This window comes from Anoplopoma fimbria, chromosome 21 (assembly GCF_027596085.1).
Source record: "Anoplopoma fimbria isolate UVic2021 breed Golden Eagle Sablefish chromosome 21, Afim_UVic_2022, whole genome shotgun sequence".
NCBI classification, from domain to species: Eukaryota; Metazoa; Chordata; class Actinopteri; order Perciformes; family Anoplopomatidae; genus Anoplopoma; species Anoplopoma fimbria.
This window is the reverse complement of record NC_072469.1, coordinates 7647924-7671341: the sequence shown is the minus strand read 5'-3', so window position 1 is coordinate 7671341 and position 23418 is coordinate 7647924. Positions and strand designations below refer to the sequence as shown.

General features: G+C 39.0%; 1 protein-coding gene across 1 annotated transcript in view; it reads left to right on the top strand.

Moving 5' to 3' along the window:
* Positions 1 to 9913: 9913 nt before the first annotated feature.
* malrd1 (MAM and LDL receptor class A domain containing 1) overlaps positions 9914 to 23418 on the top strand; it is a 51411-nt gene continuing 37906 nt past the window's right edge. The window contains exons 1-10 of the mRNA XM_054623308.1: positions 9914 to 10076; positions 11075 to 11206; positions 11325 to 11413; positions 11506 to 11670; positions 13784 to 13880; positions 17382 to 17513; positions 18467 to 18613; positions 20545 to 20650; positions 21180 to 21547; positions 22527 to 22972. Coding sequence (XP_054479283.1) covers positions 9914 to 10076; positions 11075 to 11206; positions 11325 to 11413; positions 11506 to 11670; positions 13784 to 13880; positions 17382 to 17513; positions 18467 to 18613; positions 20545 to 20650; positions 21180 to 21547; positions 22527 to 22972 — 1845 coding nt within the window. The remainder of the gene's footprint in view (positions 10077 to 11074; positions 11207 to 11324; positions 11414 to 11505; positions 11671 to 13783; positions 13881 to 17381; positions 17514 to 18466; positions 18614 to 20544; positions 20651 to 21179; positions 21548 to 22526; positions 22973 to 23418) is intronic.

Sequence of the window (23418 nt, the reverse complement as noted above, 5' to 3'; positions counted from 1 at the left end):
TAGAAGCTCCACATCTGGATGTCAGTAGTCCTCCACCTCCACCTGTCCAGAGAGGCGCCCAGTTCATACTCCCACTCTCCCATAACTAAATCCACCTGGTCAACAGACTGAACGTCCAACTACTGCTGTATGATTATGAGTTTACTGATTCAGTATGACAAGCTGAGAGGCCGAACAGCATTGCAATAAGAATATGTGCAAAATTAAACGAAGCTTCATTCATTTTTTTCCTTTGTTCTGATAACAGGTGGCTGGCGACTGTGCCAGCATGCACTTGGCACTGAGGAAGGGAGACACATTAGACAGCAGTCCAACGAAAAAGAGAATTGGAATTTACCCAAGACGGTAAGTCACACTTGCAAATCCATGTGATGAATTTTGCACTAAAATGTTACTTGTATCAAAAACATATTCAAAACAAAACACATGCATTCGAAATACAAATCATAGCGGTCCATTAAATGTCATCAAAAGACTGAGTCAATTGTTTTGATTGTACCATTGTGTAATTTGTAATGTATACATGACTCTCTGCAAAGTATCGATACTGAGTGATTATCCGCGTGAAATAAGCTGTAACAGTAAAGTCTGCAGAAGAGTTGTGAGTATGTTATTTCATTAAAACAACATTTGGTTTGTGCTCACTGACTGCGTTGTGTCCTTAAAGAAGCCTACATGGATAAATCACTAGATGGAGCTAGAGGTTCATGCAATCTGACTGTGTTCTGCCCTATAACAAAAACACCACATCCCTTTACAGAACATTTACATTCCCATTCATCCTGAGGTTTATTTATCTGTGTTTAATAATATTAACAAGCCTTTTGTGAATCATTAGTAAGTTAACTGTCCTTCTATATTGTTAGCTGTTACTAAAATACTTATTAATCATATATTCCAAGCAGCTATTGCTTCGGATAAATCTGAATATATTTCATCCTTGCTCATATCAGACTTTAGAAGGCTTTTGTTTTGGACTGTCAGGGCTGATTGTGACTATGATGATGAAGCCTACGCTAATAAGTGGATTTATGTCACAGATGGAACTCTAATATTTTTGCTACTCACTCAGGATTTGGATTTATTTCTTAGCTGTAATTGATGCTTTGTTTGTGAACGTAATCACATTTTTTATTTAGAGAGACTGAAGGACTAATTTCACAGAGGGCACAGGTAAACACTGATTTTAATGGGCTACACACACAACAGCAGACACACACACACACACACACACACACATACACACACAACTCAAATATACATGCTTTTACTGAATTTATTGCTACAATCCCTTCAGATGACCTGCGGGGATCTTTGTCCATCTCATTACTTCTGCCTTTGATATGAGGCAGTTTAATACAACCTCCATCATTATGTTATAGAACCTTGTGAAATGTAAACAGCAGATTTCTGTACTTTTCTCATCATGTCACGGTTCTCGCTATGTGTATCACCTTGGTTTCACTTAACTTCAATATCTATTGATGTTGTTTTCCAAATTCAAAAGAGTTGTGTGCCACAATCATGGACTGTACTTAACAACAACAAAAAAATCTTTCAAGTAAGACATTCATTAGAGGGGAAATCACATTAAGTAATATTTTATTGACACATCAGTCTATCCTCCTCTGCTCATCAATATGTGTGTAGTCTATTGTGTAGACAGCTAACATAGAGTGCTGCAGGAATAAGTCCTAAAACCTGGAAATGAACTAGCAATTCTGCAGATATAAGAACAGAAAACACATCATAAACATCACCTGAGCATTTTCACGGAGCATCAAATACTGACACTAATGGGTTTACATTGTAGTAACTTAAAAACCCGATACGTCATCAGACGCGAGTTATGAGAACGGATGAATTTTTCCTACTGTGTCGTGTCAAAATGTCCTCTGTAAAAAATGCTTTGGCTTCTCCTTCTCAGATTCAGTCCTAATTGTTTTACCCTTCTATTCAAAATCTGTTTTGTATGTCGGCCATGTCATGTTCACATATGGAGAGTGTTAAATGGGAACTTATTAAACACAATGAAACGGGTTTTGGGGTTGCTTTCCCCCCTTCATATTGGGCCGATCTGTCAGAATGAAGCGTAATTTGAGTTTAACTGATTTGTAATACTGGTGAGATAAACACCATATGCTCAACAGACTGGCTGAGTTGAAGCCTCGGGCACTCGTACAACACAACAAGGAAGAGAGAAAACACCTTTGTTTTACATGTTTTTACATTGGGTGAAAAAAAATACCATTCTTGCCAACAATGCCTCTAAGAAATCTGTACATGAGATTGGAGCCTCTTAAAACATTCAGACTCACTACACTGGTCAATACTAAATAATGTAACTCATACATGGTGCACACATAAAGGATCCTTCAGCAGAATTCACTGACTGAAACCTCTAATTGATTAATAACTAACAGATATGGGAACCTTCTACTCCCTGTTGCCTCTAAAATCATTCCCAGTTTTCTGTTTATCTGGCTCAAGATATGCTGATTCTTGCAGCCTTTGTTGCTAATCTCGTCAAATTTGATTTAACATACAATAACAGTCTAATCCTCAAATAGCAATATCAATACTCAGGGATCCAATACTGTATCTTCCTGATCCCCCTTTTCCAGCCAGTCAGAATCAGAATTATTCATTCCCATTAATACTGATGCTCACATGACCGACCTTCTCTGCTCAGAGATAATTGCAGTGCCTGGGTTGCTGATTAATTCACAGAAAACATTTTTATTTCCTAGATATGTTGTGCAGCCAACACTCAGGATATTCCCCCTGTCATGTAAGTGTCACTTTAACCCTGTCCTCTTATACATTCTGCAGTTTAATTTGCATTTTACAAGGATGCTTCATCACTGAACCATGACCTCCACAGCTCCCTATACTTCCATCACATATGCACCCAGTATTCTAGTTGAGCATTCTTGTATCAAATAGTATGTCATACAAGATGTAATCTTTACCTTTAACATTACAGCATGGCATAGTTCAAAAAAAGCATTTCAAATTACTGAATGTCTTTTATGCAAATATAGTTTATGCAGCGATGTTCAGTCTTTCAGCAGCAGACCACCTGCAGTCCACTAGCGCTCCACTTCCGTTAATTATTTGGCACCTTTTGTTTTCAGGTTTTATCTGTGTGTAATATTTCACTTGCACTTTCTGGAAAAATGCCATTTTAAGTTTGTCCCCAGAAATAACAGTGCTAATGGTTCTGGGGAGCAAGTGATTACCCTTTCTGTTTCCAAACAGAATTAATGTGACTCACTCACTGATTAAAAAGTTGTTACGTTTTTACGTAAAATATGAACAACTTTTGAAAAACATAAAAGCAATGAAATGAGAGCAAAGAAACACATGCAAGCAATAATAGTTCTAAACCTCTTTTAATATACTAAAATGCATGCAGTGTAGTATATTGGAAAGTAAATTGGACTACAAAATGTCATCATGATGAACACTGGTTGCCTTTAGTTTAGAGGTGGTGACGTTGAAGTCATGTGACTGTGGTGTTGTTTGTTTATAGCCTCATATTAGCTTTTTACTTCTTTTAAAAAATTATAAAAGTGGTGTTCATCTATGAAGATTATGTTATTGAACGAAATCTTTAAGTATCATTAACATTTGTCATAACCCAAAATCCAATGGAAGAATCCTGTTGGCTTTTTGTCGATGGAACCAGGGCAATGCTAACTTCCTGGTTGGCCCACAAAAGACAAATCATCCCTGCATCAATCCAATATAGCAAATCACAAAGCATAACCACCCCTGAAATATCTACAAATGTGTTTCTGGCTTCTGGCTTTTTCATAATGGTAAAGAGAAGAGAGTAAAGGGGAAACGGAAGAGTGGCTACATATTTTTCTTAGAGAACTGAAAGCCCACACAAAAAGAGAATGAAGTTTTTACCTTGAAGATAAAAAAAAGTACTAATAAAGGAGTAAAACTTTGGTATGTAATTCAAAAGAGCTTTAAGACGTTTTGTGTTTAACATGAAAACAGGTTTATCAGCCATTATCTGCAAATTCTCCAGATCATATTATCTTCCCTTGCAAATGGCAGGATATTAGACACTTATCAGCCATTTCCTGGCAATGTTTGTGACTGGATTAGGTTAACATGGCAATCTTTTTTTTGGATGTGGTCAGGCTCAGGACTGAAGACTTTGTATGATGCAGGCAAATTGGCAAAACAATCTGGCAGAGAGGTAAGAAAACCAAAATAACTTGATTCATGGGTTCTCGGGAGTATCTTTAACTTGAACATCTTAACAGGATAAAAAAAGATTATTCTTTTTTTTAATTCTTAATAGTACAAAATCTTATCATGTAAAAATGAATCAGTTGTCAACCTCATATTAGTGCTGTCCATGTGTTGCATCTTGATAAGCGGTGCACTTGAATCCAGCCAATAACAAAAGTGATATATTGACTTTGACAAGTTAAAAGCAACTCCTCCTGTAGGGGCACCTCCAGGGTATTCAGGAGAGGAAGCACCGTCCCCTCCGTAATCTGTCGGAACCTCCTTCAACCTGGCCCCATGACCTTCACACATAAAGAGAACCTTTTGAACTCTCTGGCTGAGTAGAGTGCAAATCATCCAAACCAGTGGAGCAAAGACACATCTAATGGGGCTGGGACATTTCAGGTCGAAACTGTGTTCTGGGTGAGGAGCATTGAAGTCTGAGGGGTATGTTGTTGCTTGCAGTCTGCAACCTAACCACTAGATGCCAATACATCTCACCCTGTTCCTTTAAACAAGGGAACTTTAGCCTAAAATATGCCAACAAGGCAGGTAACTCTAGCTGTTACACTTACTGATCCTATTAGCTAATTTTATTTTTAAAATACATCAAATGTATATATCTAAATACGCATGTCAATGCTCTATATTAATAAAATAAATCAATTAATTTATTAACTACTAAATAGCAAAAATTTCAATTCTGTTTCTCTATTTGTACTGATTTCTACCAATATCTACGCATGCAAATTGCCCGCCAAGTACTTCCTGGAACTATCTGAAGTCTACGTGAATCACGTGACAATCAAGCATTTAGAACTTCTGTTGAAGAAGCTCTCTCTTTATATGGCTCTGGTTCTCTGGTTCCATGCTCACTGTCAAGTGCCGCGACTGTGGGAAAACAACAATGCGCAGATAGTGCAGATATCTTCTTTTAGTGCAGATATCTTCCTTAGTTTGTGTTTTGAAGAAAACTTACTATGAAGCACCTCGTTGCCCACCAGCTGCGGAATATTGTTATAAACCAAACCTCTGGTAAAAGTTTAACGTGGAGTTGTTCTCCAGGTAAAAAATGGTAAATAAAACGGTAACTGCTGGCTTGTCGCCTAATTGGTGGCAGGGCCGAGATTGTTCACGTTACATTTTGTGGTTGGTTGAAAATGCTCGTTAATTAAACAACACCAAAACGATAAATTAAACAATCCACATGTTGCTATTTTTTTTTTTTGCTAATTTACCTTCACTGCATGCACGCTCACGCAGCCAGGGCCACACTTCCCATTAGAAGGTAACCTTAGCATGACAACGCCTGCATGTTGACCCCAAAATGTAAAATACATGCCTGAATTAAAACAAATGCACGCTCTCGCCCCCCCCCCACACACACTCTTTGTCACACTCTCTCACACACACACACACACACACACACACACACACAGACAAATTGCCTATAATTTAGAGGTTGCAGAACTTGAATGTCAAACATGTCAGAGTTGTCCTTTTAATTCCCAGCTAGAAGCACATGTATGACAATGTGTAGTATCTGTTGAATGTTTTGTTAAAGGTCAAATGTACAGTGGAGGAAATGTCGACCATTTCAGGTCAGATTGTTGCCTTCGGGATCATTCTAGATTGCCATTCACTATGAAATCTGTCCTCTCGTGCTGTCTAATGAACGTCCCCTCTCTCCTCAGCATCATTAATCAGCCTGTGATTATTCAGATGATTTGCTTTGAGCTCTAATGACCAGAGGGAGAGAAGGACAGGGCCTCTGCTCTCAAGATACTTTATCATAATCTAATGCATTATTTACAGAATCTGTCATACTGATCTGGTTATCCAAAACAAGTCAATTAGTAATTAGGTAAGTTTTTGTTTAGGCAGGTTTATCGCAGTGAACTGGAAGGTACTTGTTGCTACAGTATACTTGACCTCCACTACTTGTCAGTAGGAAATGCTGTACCTTTGCTCCACTACATTTATTTTTCTTTTAAGATTTTACATACAAACATATGTTGTGTGTTCAGATGGGAAATTGGCCATACAAAAAAAACAAGACAAATACATTTTTCCCAAAGATGTTTTCTGACAATTCAGGTAGTTCTTATCATGCTAATTTATGTTCAAGTTTCAAGAATTGTACTTACATTTCCATAACCCTGAACCTGAAAGATGGACAAAAAAATGATTGCCCATTGTGTTACTGAATTTCCAGAACTGTACGATAACAAACTGCCGTCATATCGAGGTCAGACAAAAAAACCTACTTATACTTGGTAGGTTATACTCTCTGAGAAGTAGAATTATACTGCTAGTAACATTTAAATAGCAGCTAAGATAGCACCGTTTAGTACAGCAAGACAGGAAGTCCTGGAGTGGTAATACTAACTAACTACCTTCTGCAATAAGAGTACTTTTACTTTAGATACTTTAAGGACTTTAACCTTTTCAATAGAGGTTTAAGGAAAGGATCTGAATACTTCCTCCACCGCTGCTGTTAATGTAGTTGTGAAGTGCTTTTAAAATAAATTTGGTTTCCTGCAGAGGCTTCAGATGAATAGCAAAACTGATGACATAATCAAGCTATAAAAACAATCACCGCCTTCCTGTAAGTTACCTTGTTTGGCTTTTCTCTGAGTACCTTGGCACAGTGCCTTTTGAATACTGACAGGTGGCTGGCGGGCAGCATTGTGGCAGGACAAGGATCTGGCTAATGGGATGCATGAGAGGCGGCTGCTTAATGCAGTCTGGGTTTCTGCCTGGTTCCTCTTGAATAGCTCATTTGTCAACACTTTGTTGGCTGCTTTGTGCACAGCCTCACGTCACAGAGCTCTGCAGGATCTTCTGTGTTGATTGAAGGTGCTGAGTGAGTGCCTTCTACAGGTATGCTGTTAAGATCCAAACCTGGCTGTTATGATGACTTCACTCAGCAGTGAATCACTGGATTCAGGTTGGAGGAAAATGAACAAGTGCTGCACTTTGCCACAGCGGATCAGTTGCATTCAATATGCAACTGCGGTGATGGTATGTTCTAAATTAAACTGTTGAATGGGGCCAGAGTAGGTTAAAAAGACGAATGATGAGGCAACTCAACTTAACTTTTTTTTCCTCTCATGGAGCTACATTTTTTTTAATAAAAAAATGCAGTTACATAATATATTCAACAGCTTTCTGCTGCTGAATGGAAATGTGTCTGTGAATTTAAAGTGTGTACTTGATTGAAATTCTGAGAGATTTCATTGATTGTTTTTGTTTGCCTTTCTCTGTCTGTGCCACAGCAGGCCATAACCTGATTTGTTTCAGCTCTGCATTTTAAACTTACACCTGCAGGCGGGATTTCTTTGTACATCTTGGCTTTCTATTCGGCACAGTCCTTCTGTATTATTTTTTTACTTGTGAGATAATGGGGTTTTTGACTCCCATTACTCAGATGAAACATGTACAGAAGGGCAACAAAATGGAGGTCAAAGACATTCAGTTTGGTTACAAAATGGGAACTGGATTTAATCACACCTTTTGTTTTAATATGTACAAAACTATGTGTGTGAAATAAATAAGTTCACATCTTTGACAAATGGCCCCACTGGTCACACCAGCCCATTGGACTTTAATGAAACATTTGTCCTATTTTAGTCACTTAACATGCTGCTCTGCTTTGACCTCTATTTCAAACATGAAGGTGAAATTAATCACAGGAGTCCTTAAGAATTCATAAATATAATAATGTGAGGAAGGAAATACATTAATTCAAATTAACAAGGTGAGCTGTGGAGGAAAGATTTGTTGAAAATATGGCAGATTTCAGAAGTTTATTGGATTAATTTCCATTACGTCTGTACAGACATTAGCAGCATTGTCATCCACATGGTCAAATTTCAAAATCCATTCACTATATTTATAAGATAAATAGCTGAGTGTCCTTGCTGTTTGTACTACTGGCTAGCTGGTTGGCTTGCTCTGTAGAAAACAGCAGAGGAATGGAATAGCTTGTTGAATGGCACGGAGAAAAGTCACGGCAGTTGTTAATGACTCCCTCTTGTTTTTATTGGCTAATTGTAATTATGAGTCACCATGATTGACCACGCTGTTCTGTACTCTTGCACCTTCCTGTCAAATGTTAAAACTTGAATAAGATGATCGGTCCATCTGTCTGTCCTTATCGTCCTGACCTCATATTGCTCCCCATCTCATGTATTTTTGCATCCTGGCTGCTGTGATTCAAAGTGAATAATGTAGGTATTTAGAAACAACTCCATTGGACACATTCTGCTCTATATGTGACATGATGCCATCTGCGCTCAGTTTACTCTCACTACCACTGCCAATAGAGGTCAATACAGACACGATCTTTTCCGTGTTCCATTAGTCCCTTGTCCCTCACGGAGCCGTAGAGCTCGGCTTTTTTCCCCCTCAAGGTTAATTTCATTTGAACTACACCAGCTCTTGTACTGGCTTGGTGCTTGTCTGTTTTTAAGCTCCTGTCTTTATTGATTGCTGTGAAATGAAATTATGCCTCACTGTAAAGTGGGGACCGAGCCCCGCTGGACACAGTTAATGATCCTTCCATAGCAATTCATATTCCCAACCTCATCTCTTCTTCCCTTTCTTTTATAGGTTCACACCACAAGTTTGTAGTAAGCCCTAATGTATTATATCTTGTTGAAAACAGTGGGCTATCTGCAGGCTCTTCACAGTTTGTGCGAATGGAAATAGTTTTCAAATTGAATTATGTATTAGAAAGGATTAGATTAGTTCCTTGTGCTTGAGGATAGGAATGTAAATACATGGATTCTGTTTAGGTTACAGCTCAAAAACACAGAAACAAACACAGACACGTGGAGAGCAGGGTCGTCCTCCAATCAGAGGATCGGCGGTTCGATCCCTGGCTCCAGCAGTCCATGTCGATGTGTCCTCGGGCAAGACACTTAACCCTGAGTTGCTCCCGAAGGCTGTGCCATCGGTGTATGAATGGGTGTGAATGATTATAGAGATCCTGATGGGCAGGTGGCACCTTACATGGGAGCCCCTGTCATCAGTGTATGAATGGGGGTGAATGGGTGAATGATTAGTAATGTAAAAGCGCTTTGAGTGGTCGGAAGACTAGAAAAGCGCTATACAGGTACAGTCCATTACCATTTACCTACCTGATATTTAGCCATGCTAGCAGCAAGTCCAGCGGAAGAATTGCTCTGACTTAAGTAATCCCTTTCCTCTAGCGCCACCATTAGGCTGACATTAGTTGTTTTGAGCGAAACTACTGAATGTATTGCCATTACTTTGTGTAAAGTGCCAATTAACTAATTTGAGGCTGCTTAACTCATATGTTGTACATGGTAAAGATTATACTTATAATTATACAGCATCATGTTAGCATGCTGGTGTTAGCTTTAAGCTAAAAACACTGCTGTGCCTGAGTACAGCCTCACAGAGCTGCTAGCATGGACACATTAACCAGCAAAGTGACCCATATTGTGTCACAGCCATAAAAGCCTTTTATTACTCTTTACAACGTGCTAACAGACTTCAAGATCCAAGCAGACTGTACTCGGTGAAGAAAAGCTCTACCTCGACTGACGTTCGTCCTCACGTCCTAGCAACAAAATGCTTTACTTTGAAGTCAAGAGAAGGTTTGGTAGTTAAAGGACAAACAATAACCAGTCAGATGACGTTGCTGGTTTTGGTGTGGCTGCTGATGGCCTTCCCTCTGGGGTCAGTTGGCGGTTGTTCATCGCAGGAGTTTAGCTGCTCCCAGGGGTCGTGTGTTCCTGAGGACCGTGTGTGTGACTTCACTGACAACTGTGGAGATGGCAGCGACGAGGAAGACTGTGAGTAAAGCCCTAAATGATACACAGTGTCACAATTATTAATGATACGATAATTTGGCAAGATTTTTTTGTGGATTGTCAGTGACAACATGGAGAGTGAACTACAGGGTGGATACAACATACCCATGATGTACCTTTAAGGCCGTTCACTCAAAACCATCAAGCCTTTTTCCAGATGAAATGTATTTCACACACAAAATAACTGTACTATTTTTTTTAATATATTTATTTCTCTTTTTTGATGAAGGCACTTGCAAATTACAAGATAGTACAAAATGTAAAACATACTGTGGTGTTTCATTTTTACCATTTTAATTAAGATTTCATTAAACTTATCTTTTTTCCTTTTTTACAAAATGTACCAAAATACTTGACAACAAGGAAGACCTTAATCTAGATAATATTGAGAATAAATATGAAACAAAATTGAAACCATTCCTTCTAAAAATAAATCTGTTTTGAATTGACATCAAACAATATTACTATGCTTGTCTTTGGTGGAAAAATTTAAAGCGATTAAAAAAGTAAGATTACAAGTAAGAAATGGAAAAATTAAAAATTAGGCAATGCATAAGAGCCCTAGTTCAGGCAAAAAATTGAGTGGTGCTGAAATGAGTTAGTATTTTGAGCTTCTTGTTGCCTCATCTCGAGGTTAATGGATTCTTATGAATGGGCTTTTGGTTAGAGGTCTGTGGCAAATACTAGAACTTCTGTGAGGATATTAATTTATTTACATCTGCCTGGCATACCTTTCAAAATACCATAGTATCACTAAGTCTTTGCAGTCCCTTGTTGCACATTTGGCTGTGAAGTCAAATAAGATTACTTAGATGCTTATAATGAGAAACCACTTTATTTCTGAGCTCTGCAGAGTTGACGAATCTCTATTGTGTGTAGAACTCACAACTTAGTCCCAAATCACAGATTCATAACAAACTTTATTTCAGGGAGAAACGCAAAAGAGCCCTAGTGAAAAATGTTTGTTTTTTAATTAAAAGGCTCTAGATATAAGAGGTGTGACTTTGAGGAGGGATTCTGTGACCTGATCCAGAGCTCCGAGACGCTCTCTGGATGGAACAGAACAACGGACGTCCCGGGAATCAAAGAAGACCACACCAACAACACTTCAGGTAGGTCCCATATGACATCTGTCATATGGGATTTAGTGATAATTAATCTTGAACTTTTACCTTATACTTTATCTGCTTTATTCATTCATGCTCCCCCACACTTCTCGCCCTCCTTTAGCACATTTCCTGTCCCTTTTACCCGTCAGTGGAAACAGAACCACCGCGGACCTGAACAGTCCATTCTTCCTGCCCAGTCACACTTGCCAGGTAACAAAATCCTCTGGTTTCATGCACACAAAAACCATCAGCAACCACATTACAGCAACTGGTGATATCTTACGTGCTTTTTCATTCGACAGATGAGCTTCTACCATTATGTTGGGGCACAACATGGAGATCTTTGGGTTCTGGTTCAGAATCAACCGCTGAGTCAGAGCACAGAGGTGTTGAAACACTCCACACAAACACAGCTGGAAATGTGGCAGCGGGCAGTGATTACGATCTCCAGCAATCACAGTTTTCAGGTCAGTGACATTCAAAATGTATTACAATAGAGTTGTTTATAGCTGTTAATATTGTAAAGTAAAATAATACTAGATTGAAAATGTACATCTGACATATATCATGGTATTTTGCATCTTATCTAAGACCAAAGACACATTTCTTTTTGGGTCTCCTATTTCTTACAAAAGTCTTGAAGGACTGTCCTTGTACACCATTTCGTTTAGGAACCTTTTTTAATTTACTTTCATATTTCCTACGGAACACATGACTAGTTGCATGTGAAGTGAAACCATTGAGAATCATCACCAGACTGGAGTTCCCTTTAAACCTTTTGAGCTTTTCTGCATCTTTCAGCTCTTTGTGTTGGTTCTCTGGCCTGCTACTTTATCGTTGCGGTTCACTGTCACTGCTCTCATTAACCTTATTTCCAGCAGCAGTTTCAGTATTAAACCATATGATATCTGACCGCTGACGGACAAAACAGTTCTTAAAGAAATGTGAATATTGAACATAAAACCGTTAGGTCATCAGAATCAAAAATATAAACTATAAGTTTCCTTGAGATTGATGAAGTCATCACAGCAGAACTGAGCTCCACAACAGGAGCCGTTTATGTGCAGCAAGGGTGTACTGACCCAACTGGACCCTTCAGAGGCCATCTGGAGTCCTGCTGTTTGTGTCCTTCCTCCAGTTTATCCTCAGACAATGTCAGTGTGTCACCCTTCTCCTGCTCTCTGCCTTCACCATCTGTCAGTTTAATAGCATGGTAACATTCACTCTCCCCTCCATTAAGCTGTTTCCTGTTTTAAAGGCATCTGAGTTAATTGGGTTTTTGTTTACCACATTCATTTATGGTGATTTCAATTTCCGCCAGTTCCCTTAATGAGCTGCACTTTTTCACTTGCTTAAATACCCCCTGGCTTTTGCAGTTGCTCTCTAAATGTAGAAACACTGGTCTTTGGACAGCTTTATTAAGATTTGTGCATACAAAAAACAAAACTGAACAGTTGGCTTAAAACGTAACATCTATAAGTTTGAAGAGCTGCTTCTACTGACAATAACTAAGTGGCTATGTGGATAGAAATACCCAAGATTTTCTTAGGGCACACTGTCTGGATCAGATAAACACGCTGGTCTGTCTGTGAAATCCTAAATAAACAGACATATATATATATATATACACAGTCATTGCTATTATCCCACAGATTGTATTTATTTTATAGCCTCACAGTCTAGGTTTAGGAAACAAATACCAGCTGACAAGTGTGACCAATAAAAAGTGGTGTATTTGAGAGTGCGTTTTCCCATCCCCCATGATGACACAATCCAGGGTTTGTTCAGATCAGTCATACATGAGGGGTTATAAAACTCCACTGGTGTAGATAAAGCTTTTCTGTGGACTTTGATCAGTGCAGCTTTGATATTATTAGCACTGGGACAGTCATAGATATTGTGATATGTGTGTCTATAGCTATCTACTGTAGCATTGTGGCTCTGGGGATGGTAATGTCTGCCTGTAACTGTAAAAATCTCAACAACTATTAGGGGGATAGTCATGGAATGTAATGTCCTTCTCAGGTTGTATTGTAATGACTTTGTTAAATTAGCTGTTTTTTTCATATAGAGCCATTATCTGGTCACAATTTAAATTTTTCCAATGACAAAATAGCTGCAAAACCAATGGCCTTAGCTGCATAGACAGAATAGTTTTGTTTTCCTCAGAGTCTCAGTGTTAACACACGCATTGTGGCGTAGTGGAGAGCAAGGTAGTTCTCCCGGGTCGGTGGTTCGATACCCGGCTTCGGCAGTCGATGTGTCCTTGGGCAGTTGCTCCCGAAGGCTTGCCATCGGTGTGGACTGGATGTTGCATGAATGTTAGTTAGAGTCTTAGACCTTGCATGGTAGCCTGTCATCAGTGTGTGAATGGGTGAATGATATGTAATATACCACTGATTGTAAGTCGCTTTGGATAAAAGCGTCTGCTAAATGTAACTGTAATGCATGCAGACATATATCTCATGCTGCATCCAAATGCACTAAAGCACACACATACTGAACGTCCAGAATACACAAAGACAAACAAATTGTTTTGATATAATGAAAAGAGGTGACTTCTTAAATGTTTTCTTCCAGGTGGTGATTCGAGGGCAACTTTCAGCTGACAGCGAAGCCTCAGAGGTCATTGCAATCGACGACCTATCCTTCAGCCCCGGCTGCGTGACTGTGCCTGGTACTGCTACCATTAATAACACCTCACTACACAGACGGGACAAGTTCAGACCTTGAAATTTTCTAAAATATCGCCACACATAAACAGACCACCACAAACCTGTTTTGAATAGTGATAACATGGGAAGACACTAATGGATGGGTTTCATGACAGAATAACTGTATCATTAAAATAGGGCTTGCTAAACATTTTCCCTGCACAGAACATTGGGCAGTCAGAGCCACAATGACCGGGTTTATTTATGTCTTTCACAGTGCGAAGCCTGCAGCTCAGTGATGAATATGATACACTGAACACCCTGGCTGATAAAGCACCGTCCTTTCTAGCATTTTCTACATCATTTTTACGTGTCGCCTCAGTTATAAACAGGTATTTCAGCAGCAAGCCCAAACTATAGCATCTTTACAGCTGCTATTATTCATCTTATATAGGATGTTCCTGCTCTATGGCTGTAAAACAAGGAGCTGAGCTTTATTGATTTTGTCATTTATGCTATAACCTGTGACCTTCAGATTTTTTAGGTCCATATCTAGTCGAGCATCAAGGCCAGAGTGTAAATTGGAGAGAGAGCAGCACTAGATGTTTAATTAATGTCACAGGTTTAAGTTAGATGTCAACTTTCTGAGCTCAAGCACCACAGTTTTTCAAGGATGTTTGACATTGTGAGCTTGAATTGCAAAGAATGATGTTTTTACTGAATATATACATTTAAAAATAACTGATGATCCTACTTTCTCATTCATTTATTAATCACCAGCGAAGGTCTGCAGGCAAGCTGTCTGAAGTCAATGCTTTATTTAGGATGGATTACGTATTTGTTGTTGGTAGCAAGAGTGCTACAGTTGTTTTTTCTAATATTTCCAGTTTCTCCCCTACAGTATGGTACATAAGCCTAAAAGGGGCTGCCTCATTGATTACTGTCTTTGGCAACACTTGAGCCTCACTTCAACTGAAGTTCACTTTAGAGACATTTCTCTGTAACTATGCTCAATCTGACAACCGTAACACTACAGCAAGGAGGACGTTCCGTCAGAGGCGAAGCATACGGCCATAAAAACATAACACTCCCCATCAACATTCATCGTCCACCAATCTGCTCCTAAAAATTTTGTTAGGATAGTGTTTGCCTAAAATATAATGCTCAGGACAGCCAGACACGGCCAAAACAAGCTTCTCCTCCATTTTCTATAATGACTTCAGCAGCACTTTTGTGAAAATTTCAGATATTTTCGACTAGAAGCACTCAGAGCGGCTAACCTAAGTTTGGTTGTTTAGTCTGAACCAGAGTTCAAATGAGCATTCACACCACCCCAAACCAACCAGACTATTTGACAAAACGCAACAGGGTTCGGTTAAAATTGACCAAAAAGCTCTGTCCTCTGCTCCCAACATGCTCCACATCTCAAAAAGTATGGTTCATGTTATCATATACAAAGCATTTAACCTGATAATGAACAGTAGAGCACAACACACAGAGCTAAACTCCAAATCATTTTTAAAGTGAAAGCTCCAGTGGAGAATGCATGTCACATTGATATACTAAACACACTTTACTACACAGGCTAAAGGGTTATTACTATATATATGACACATCTGTATAGTCTGACATGTGAGAGAGGGAATACAAGGATGTTGTTTTGATATGTGGCTCTCATCTAATATTGCTAACTACCTGTCATAACAGTCACTTCATAAGATTCTTTATGTACCATATCCTTTCCCCCCCCCAACTACTTCATAGCCAATCAATTTGTTGCACATTGCCTTTGTTGAGTTATGGATTCACAACATCAAATCAGATTAAGTGCACAGGCACATATAATAACAATATAACCGTTACTTATTGGCTTATAATTGAATGGATGTGGGGGAAAATAAAACAGAAACATGTTAATGTCGTTTCAGCTGGAGTCTGACACCTCATTTACACCCTGTTATCACAAATCACACTCTCTGCACGAGTGAGTGTCTGTGTATGTGTTGGGAATGAGCTGGCCTGCATGTAATTCATTACGGCTATCCTTTTACATGCCTAATTGATATTCTCATTTTGTCTCTACTCTCAAGAATCTCTGCTTTTATGAACCCTTAAAGGAATACTTCACCCTTAAAAATACCATTTGTATGTCAATTACTCACAGCAGGTTATCGTGAATCCTTTGTTTTTCTTCTGTGTTTTCTCTTGCATGCCTCCACTGTGCACAGAGACTCAGAAAACGGCGAAAATCTTTGATGGAGTGAACTAAACGGAAGCCTGGTTTACCAAAAGAAAAACAAAATCAAAATTCTGTTTACAAACCCTCACACAACTCAAAGTCTCGTTTGTCTAGTTGTAGTGGTGGTTGTGTTTTAGATTAGGTAAGCTTTTGATCTAGTTTTGCTTTTGTTAAACCTGGCCTCTATTTACTTCAATTCATAAAGGATTTAATCCATTTTTGAAGTCTCTCTTCATCGTGTAAGTATGCGAGTTTTCTTAGAGAATTCAAGGTAACATGTTGTGAGTTATTGATGTACAAATGGATCATTTCAAATGTAAAGTACTAGTTTAATCATTTTATCAGATATTTTATCTTGCTGAGAAGAGATAGCTAGTGAGACACTATGTGCAATATCCTAAAACTGTACAGACAACCCTGTCTTGAAAAGTAAGGCTATATAGTGCAAGATACATTAAATACAACTTTTAATCATTAGGTTGTATGCAAGCTAAAATTTAATCCGGGCATCATCCTGTTTACTTCAAAACATATTGACTGTTGAAAATTAAGTTTTCAAATAAACACAATTTACAGGAGACAGGGTTGGTACAGAAGCACGAGACATTTTGTACTTAATAAAGTTGCACTATTCAATATTTTTATATTAACAATGAGTTAAATGACATTGCATGTGGATGCTGAATGAGAAAAAAGTCAGCTGTTTTCTAGCTTGTTGGCAACTTTACTTCGTGTTCCAACTTTTATTCTTTCTATAAGTAAATGCAGTTTGCTGATCTCACATAATTGCCAGCATATCTCAGCCCAAGTACAGAACGTTAATGCAGTTAACTTCAGCAGACACCATTTAAAGACTTATTTTCAATAGCCAGCTAAAGGCAATTTAAAAATGGTCAATTTCTAACTTAATATTTCCAATGCTACTCATAAGCAGAATGAAATTGAGTTCATTCATTTAAGAGATGGGGTCTCGGACTTACTATTGATCAAAGTATCTGAAATTCAGTTATTACTTCACAGTTGAGTCTAATCTTCCATAACTCAGCTAATGTACTTGCTCTTGTCTGGATGAAGCTGAGCTCATCTATATTAATCCACCCTGGTTTCATTATGAGTGCTCTTTAATGATTAAATCACTTGGTAGGAGTCAGAAATAACAACTGTAGCTCTTTGTATCTGGGGGTCTACATCTGATATGATCGCTCTCGGTAATCAAAGAGCCTCTTTCAACTGAATGCTCTTATATAGATTGTATTAATCTTTCATTTTTATATTCCTGTTACAGAGAGCAGCTCACTTCCCCCACCTGTTTGCCCTCCCTTGTCGTTTGCCTGTGGCAGTGGCGAGTGCATCGACGAGAGCAAAGTGTGTGACTTCACCCAACATTGTCCCCAAGGAGAGGACGAAGCCGACTGCCGTAAGAACCTTGTTGCCAAGTAACCCATTCAAATAATCCACATCCTATTTGTAGCATTTGTTTTGTCAGTGAAGGCTAAATAAATAAATAAAACCAGTGGGTTTATCCAGATGTAAAAAAAAGTTTATTGAAATAGTTGATGCAACAATCTCACCACAAGGTCAATTAACTGGTTGGAAGCTTGTATTCCAATAACAATTTTTTATTCAAATTATGTCCTCTTTGGTACTTTAAGTGGCAATAGACAAGCTTTCAAATTTCACTCTTCGTAGCGGTTTCAAGTGGTATTATTGTCGCCGCCGCTGCCAGAGAGACATCCTGATTGCTTTCAGTTTTCCTCAGAGCCTACTACTAGTAACAAATGCAGCAATTTATAAAGACCATCAGAGAAAATGCAATACATTTATTCTAATGTTTTATTTTGTGATTAATTCCCAATCATGCTGCTAGGAATAGTCACAGTCCATAGCGCTCATTCCAACAACACACCCTAACTCTTTAACCCAGGATCCAAAAGTGAATTGATTTTTATAACCGCTGATTGTCAGTTGTCAGAATGCATCTTGGGAGTTTTGTTTCTCCAATTTTTATGAACAAAGACTTTTACTTTTTTACTTTTTCTAAAATAACCAGATATCTAAGCAATAGATTGTGAATTTTGGCGTATTTGATTGTTTCATTTGATTGTTTCACACAATCTTCCTCAGCACTTGAAGATCTCCCAGTGTCACTGTGGAAATTTCAAATCTCAATCATTTTTCAGAGCACTTCAATTACTTCTCATCCATGTCAGTTTAAAAGTATTATTGATCTTGGAAACAGAAGTTGACATAAAAATCTTACCACATTGTCCTTCAGTATCTTTTCTGGAGCTCTGAGTCAGTGTCACACAAAAGAATGAACTATCAGTCTCTACTTCATTTTAATCTTTTTCTATCTCTCTACTCATTCAGCCTTCGAGTGTGACTTTGAGGATGGTTCCTGTGGCTGGTACGAGCTCACCCTTGGCGATGGCTTTGATTGGGTCCGGGGCTGTTCTGTGGAGGTGCCTCCAGGCTACCACCCACCACCTCTGGATCACTCTACAAACAGCACTGAGGGTACAGAAACAAACACACCTCACATGTTCAGTAGCATTGCTGTCATCTGCGATATGAAGTTTCCATCTAAAGTCTCTGGTATAAGAACAGAAAAATATTATGAGCCAATAAGATGATTTCACTGCGTCCGAGTGTTTGGTCAGAAACAACTGGCGAAATATATTATGTACAGATCATATCAACGTTTGGTGGAAGGAAAGAAAATCCCTCTTCTGTCTGTTTTTGAGCGATAGGCACTTCATGGAGAAATGCTTTCTCAGCCATGTGAATAATAGAAAGGGACGTATGCTGTAACCATTCTGCATATTAACACCCAGTCCCTCACTGGAAGACACAATACTATGCTGGCCTTTCCCAGGTTTATGTTCCACAACATGTTACTGTATATTATGCCTCATCGCATCTTTATACTCAGGCTTTTTCTCCACATCTAACCTCCAGAAAACCTGTAACCGTTAGGCTGGCTTTATGGATTTAACAAAGGAATGTTTTTGTAAGTTGTCTTGATATTATGCAGTTTTTTTTTAGCAACAACATTTGTTTTGTGTGAACATGTTGTGAAAAGATGCTCCGTTAGTTTCAGACGTTTGCTTCAAGCTTTGTGAAAATGACACATATCCTAGGGAGAGAATCTGTGTGAAGGTTTAGACAATATGAATGTGAACATTCAAAGATTCAAAACAAGGCACAGGTATGTGGTGGTGTTCAAGCTGTGTCTGCTTGGCAGTTAGGCTCATAATAGGAGCCAAGAGAACTTTACAGCTTCAACACACCACCACCGCATACTGTGCAGCATCGAGCAGAATGGACTTAGCCAAAACACAGTGACTGTCTATGGTCCGCTGTAATTTCCCCCAGGGTTCAATTTAGTATAATGTTATGAACATATAAGTAATAATGTAGTTAACACATGAATTTGACTTTTGCCATTTATTTTACTATATAAAAACTAATGAACTCGAGCTGAAGCTTAAACTTTCCCTCTGTGTTATCCGTAATTAAAAAAAATCCATTTTGATGAACTGATGTCTTGTAAATTCAGTTTCTTATGCAACATAATGAAATCAGGCAGTAGTTAAAGTTAACCATGAAGAAGAAATCTAACTAAGCAGAGTAGTAGTGACTGCAATCTCAGCTTTTGACTCTAGTGGAAATCATGTTATTTGGTGTTAAGCTGCCTTCAAATCCCATTTTAAATGTAGAATATTGTAGATTAATTTCAAACTTGGGGATTTAATTTGTTATTCCACATAAATAAATGAGGGGGTTGCTAAATCCAATCATGGTGGGAAAAACAGAAAGCTAAACTCCCCCATATCTATACCTATAAATATTCACAGTATATAGGATAGGATTAAATTGCCGTTAAGTAGGTTCTATGGCAATACATTTTTAGGTAAAATAATCAGCCTAAAAAGGCATAAAATGTTTTGTGTGCAGTTTGTCAGCTTGAAAACATTAAACCCAACTTGCTTTTAAGGATGTGCATGGTTCGTTGGTCCGTGTGAAAGGAAATGGCCCGCTGCACATCACTGCTGCACCGAGCAGCCATTTGTGCGTTTGCAGCCTGGCTGTTAACAAATGAGCCTTTGCTGTTGTCCTCTGACTGGTCTCATCTACAAAACGTTTTTGGCATGGCGACTGCAGTCGACAGGATATGTTTCGTCTATCCCATGAATCTTAATATACTTGGTAGACTTTGTTGTGCACTAAAATCCCAGAGGGTGAAATATATCTGAGAGGATGAAATTGACCCATCTGGCACCAACAGCGATGAGCGAAGCCGTTAAAGTCGAATAGTCTGTCTGCACCCGTAACACTTTTAGCTTTTTTAAAGGTGATTCAACAGGTTGTCAGCTGCAATGTGGAGGTGTGTAATAAAGTTAACACTGATATGGTTTGAATAGTAACTGTTGTCTCACTCACTGCAGGACACTTCATGTTTATAATGAAGAACAGTAGCAGTCTTTATCCGAGGGCTGTTCTCAGAGGACCCTGGTTCAAACAGTCTGCATCCGGGTGTACCATGACCTTCTGGTGAGCGTCACAGTGTGGCTTCCTTCTCCACTCTATGAAGTTGTTCAACATGACACGTTATCATAACCAGAATATGCAGAGCCACCGGGAATGTTAGACTTTTTCCATTTGTTGCCTCTCATCCTTTATGTTTTTTCCCTTTCCCCCATCATTTCACCTGTCTCAGCTCTGCTCTCTGAGCATCTCTTGTGTCACAGCCAAACACAATGAGATGATATGCATCTGAATATATCATGTTTTGACAGCTTTGTGGCCTCTTAAAGTTTATGTCAAATGACAGATTGAATGTTTTCCACTGGATGATTGGAGGCATACTCCTGGCAGAGAATGACTGGAGGTTCATAAATTTCATTTTTTTTTCTGCATAGTAATCAAAAGCCCTCATGTATAATATCCAGCAAGCATATGCATCATCACAAGAGGAATCTGGGATTTACCGCATCTGGTGTGAGGAAATCATGTCAAAAGTATAATGCCACAGAATGCACACATAGCATTCTACCTTCTGTCTCTACCTCAACTCCTTCAGGCATTATAACTCGGGTATGTCCGTGGGGGCTGCAGACATGTACCTTCGAATCAACGGGGTCCAAAACAACACTGTCATATGGCGGACTTTGTACGACCAGGGAACCCGTTGGAACCAGGTCACCGTACAGCTGGGACGCATCACCCAGCCCTTCCAGATCGCTCTGGCTAAGATCAGCCTCGGTGTGTTCGATGGGGTCTCCGCCTTGGATGATATCACCTTCAACAACTGTTCCATGCCCCCTGCGGTGGCAGACTGCCCCACGCACACACATTTCCACTGCACGCATACTAAGGCGTGTGTGGAGCACTTGCAGCTCTGTGACCTTGTGGATGACTGTGGGGATGGATCCGATGAGGAGGGATGTTGTGAGTGTCCCTTTCGGTTACAAATTGTTGGTGGTGGATAAAATACTCAGATCATTTTCTAAAGAGGAACATCAAAGTCTGTTTACAGGTTACAGAGTACTACAACATATTTGAAAAAAGAAAACCCATTCGTGGTTCCAGATCAAAATAAAATACCTCACCACTTGCGGGGCTGAAAACTACAAGTTTGAAAATAAAAAAAACATACATACATAAACCCCAGCAAATTCTAGACCTGAACTGTCAGTGATCGAATTGCATTTTGGGTAATGTAGAAGCTGGGTTTTGTCGAGTAAGAAGAATGTGCGGACTAAAAAAGATGATGTCTTTCAAATTGTCCAAAGTGAGCCTGACAATGTTATAGGCATTCAACACTACATCAACTCTTTTAAGCAAAGAGTATTGCAATATAAAAATACACCATTACAAGTAAAAGGCCTGCATTAAAAAGCAACATCTTCCTTCAAGAATCAAATGTAAATGTTCCCTGTAGTTGTTATACTATTATTATTACTGATTCATTGAAGTGTAAGTTGCATTTTATTGTTGTAGCTGGAGAAGGTGGAGCTAATTTGAACTATTTTATATACTGTATGGTTAAATCTCTAACATTTGCATTTTCCATGATTCACTATGCTATGAGTTATTTACGGTATTCTTAATGGCATACTTTACAATTACTTTTTTATGACTGTACTTCGTTATGACATTTTTATGACATACTATAATATGAAATATTTCTCACAGTTTATAACATTTTTCATGACATGCTATCTATCCTATGATTTTTCAAAGATTAAATCATCATTTTAATTATATAAAAATGATATGCTTAGTTTGTAAAACCTTAAGGTAATGTATTTATAGTTGTCAAATAAATGTAGTGGTAAAAAAAGGTCAATAATTCCCCCTGAAATGTGGTGTAGAAGTATAAAGTGTCTGGCTCCAGTGTTGGTTCATTTCCTGTCATGTCTCACAGCTCCAGAGCTGCAGTGTAACTTTGAACACGGGCTGTGCAGCTGGAAACAAGAACGCAGTGGAGGAGATGTGTTTGACTGGACCCGCATCCGAGGCCCAACTCCGACCATTAACACGGGGCCCTGGAAGGACCACACACTGGGCACCAGCTACGGCCACTACCTCTACATCGAGTCCTCCGTCCCCCAGGAGTTCAAAGACACGGCTGTGTTGCTGAGCAGAGTCTTCCAACCGACCCACCAGCGGGGAAAGGACCCGTCCAGGTCCCACCACCGCTGTGTTTTCCGCTTCCACTACCACATGTTCGGCTCACATGTGTTCTGCTTGGCAGTGCACCTCAGGACGACCACTACAGGCCGAGGGCAGATGCTGTGGGTCCGATACGGAGCACAAGGAAACCTATGGCACAGGAAGACTCTCTACATCACCAGCGCTCGGCCTTTCCAGGTAAGTAATCGCTCCAGAAACTGATCCAAAATGGGCAATACAAAATATTTCAATGTGTTTTTAGGCTTCGGTGTCATTGAGTGTGTTCAGGAGATTCCTGTCATCAAATGTTATTTCTTACTTTGCAGAAAGACGGAATATGCTTCAGATATGCCCTTGACATCCCTTGCATTCATTAAAAAATGTAATGTTCACAGAGGAAAGGTTTATCAAGTTAGTTGAAAACCATGATGGATTATTACTGTATTCAGCCCATTTCCCACTGGACAAAAAAAACCACCCACTAACACTCATTAACATCTGGCATTTGTCTTTAACGAGAACGGTAACAATCGGCAGTGAATACTGTATATAATAAATAAAATGAACAAGGGTTTGGACAATTATTACAATTTATTCAAGAACAAAACATACAGTTAATAGTCTCTCCTCAAAGCAACCAGACT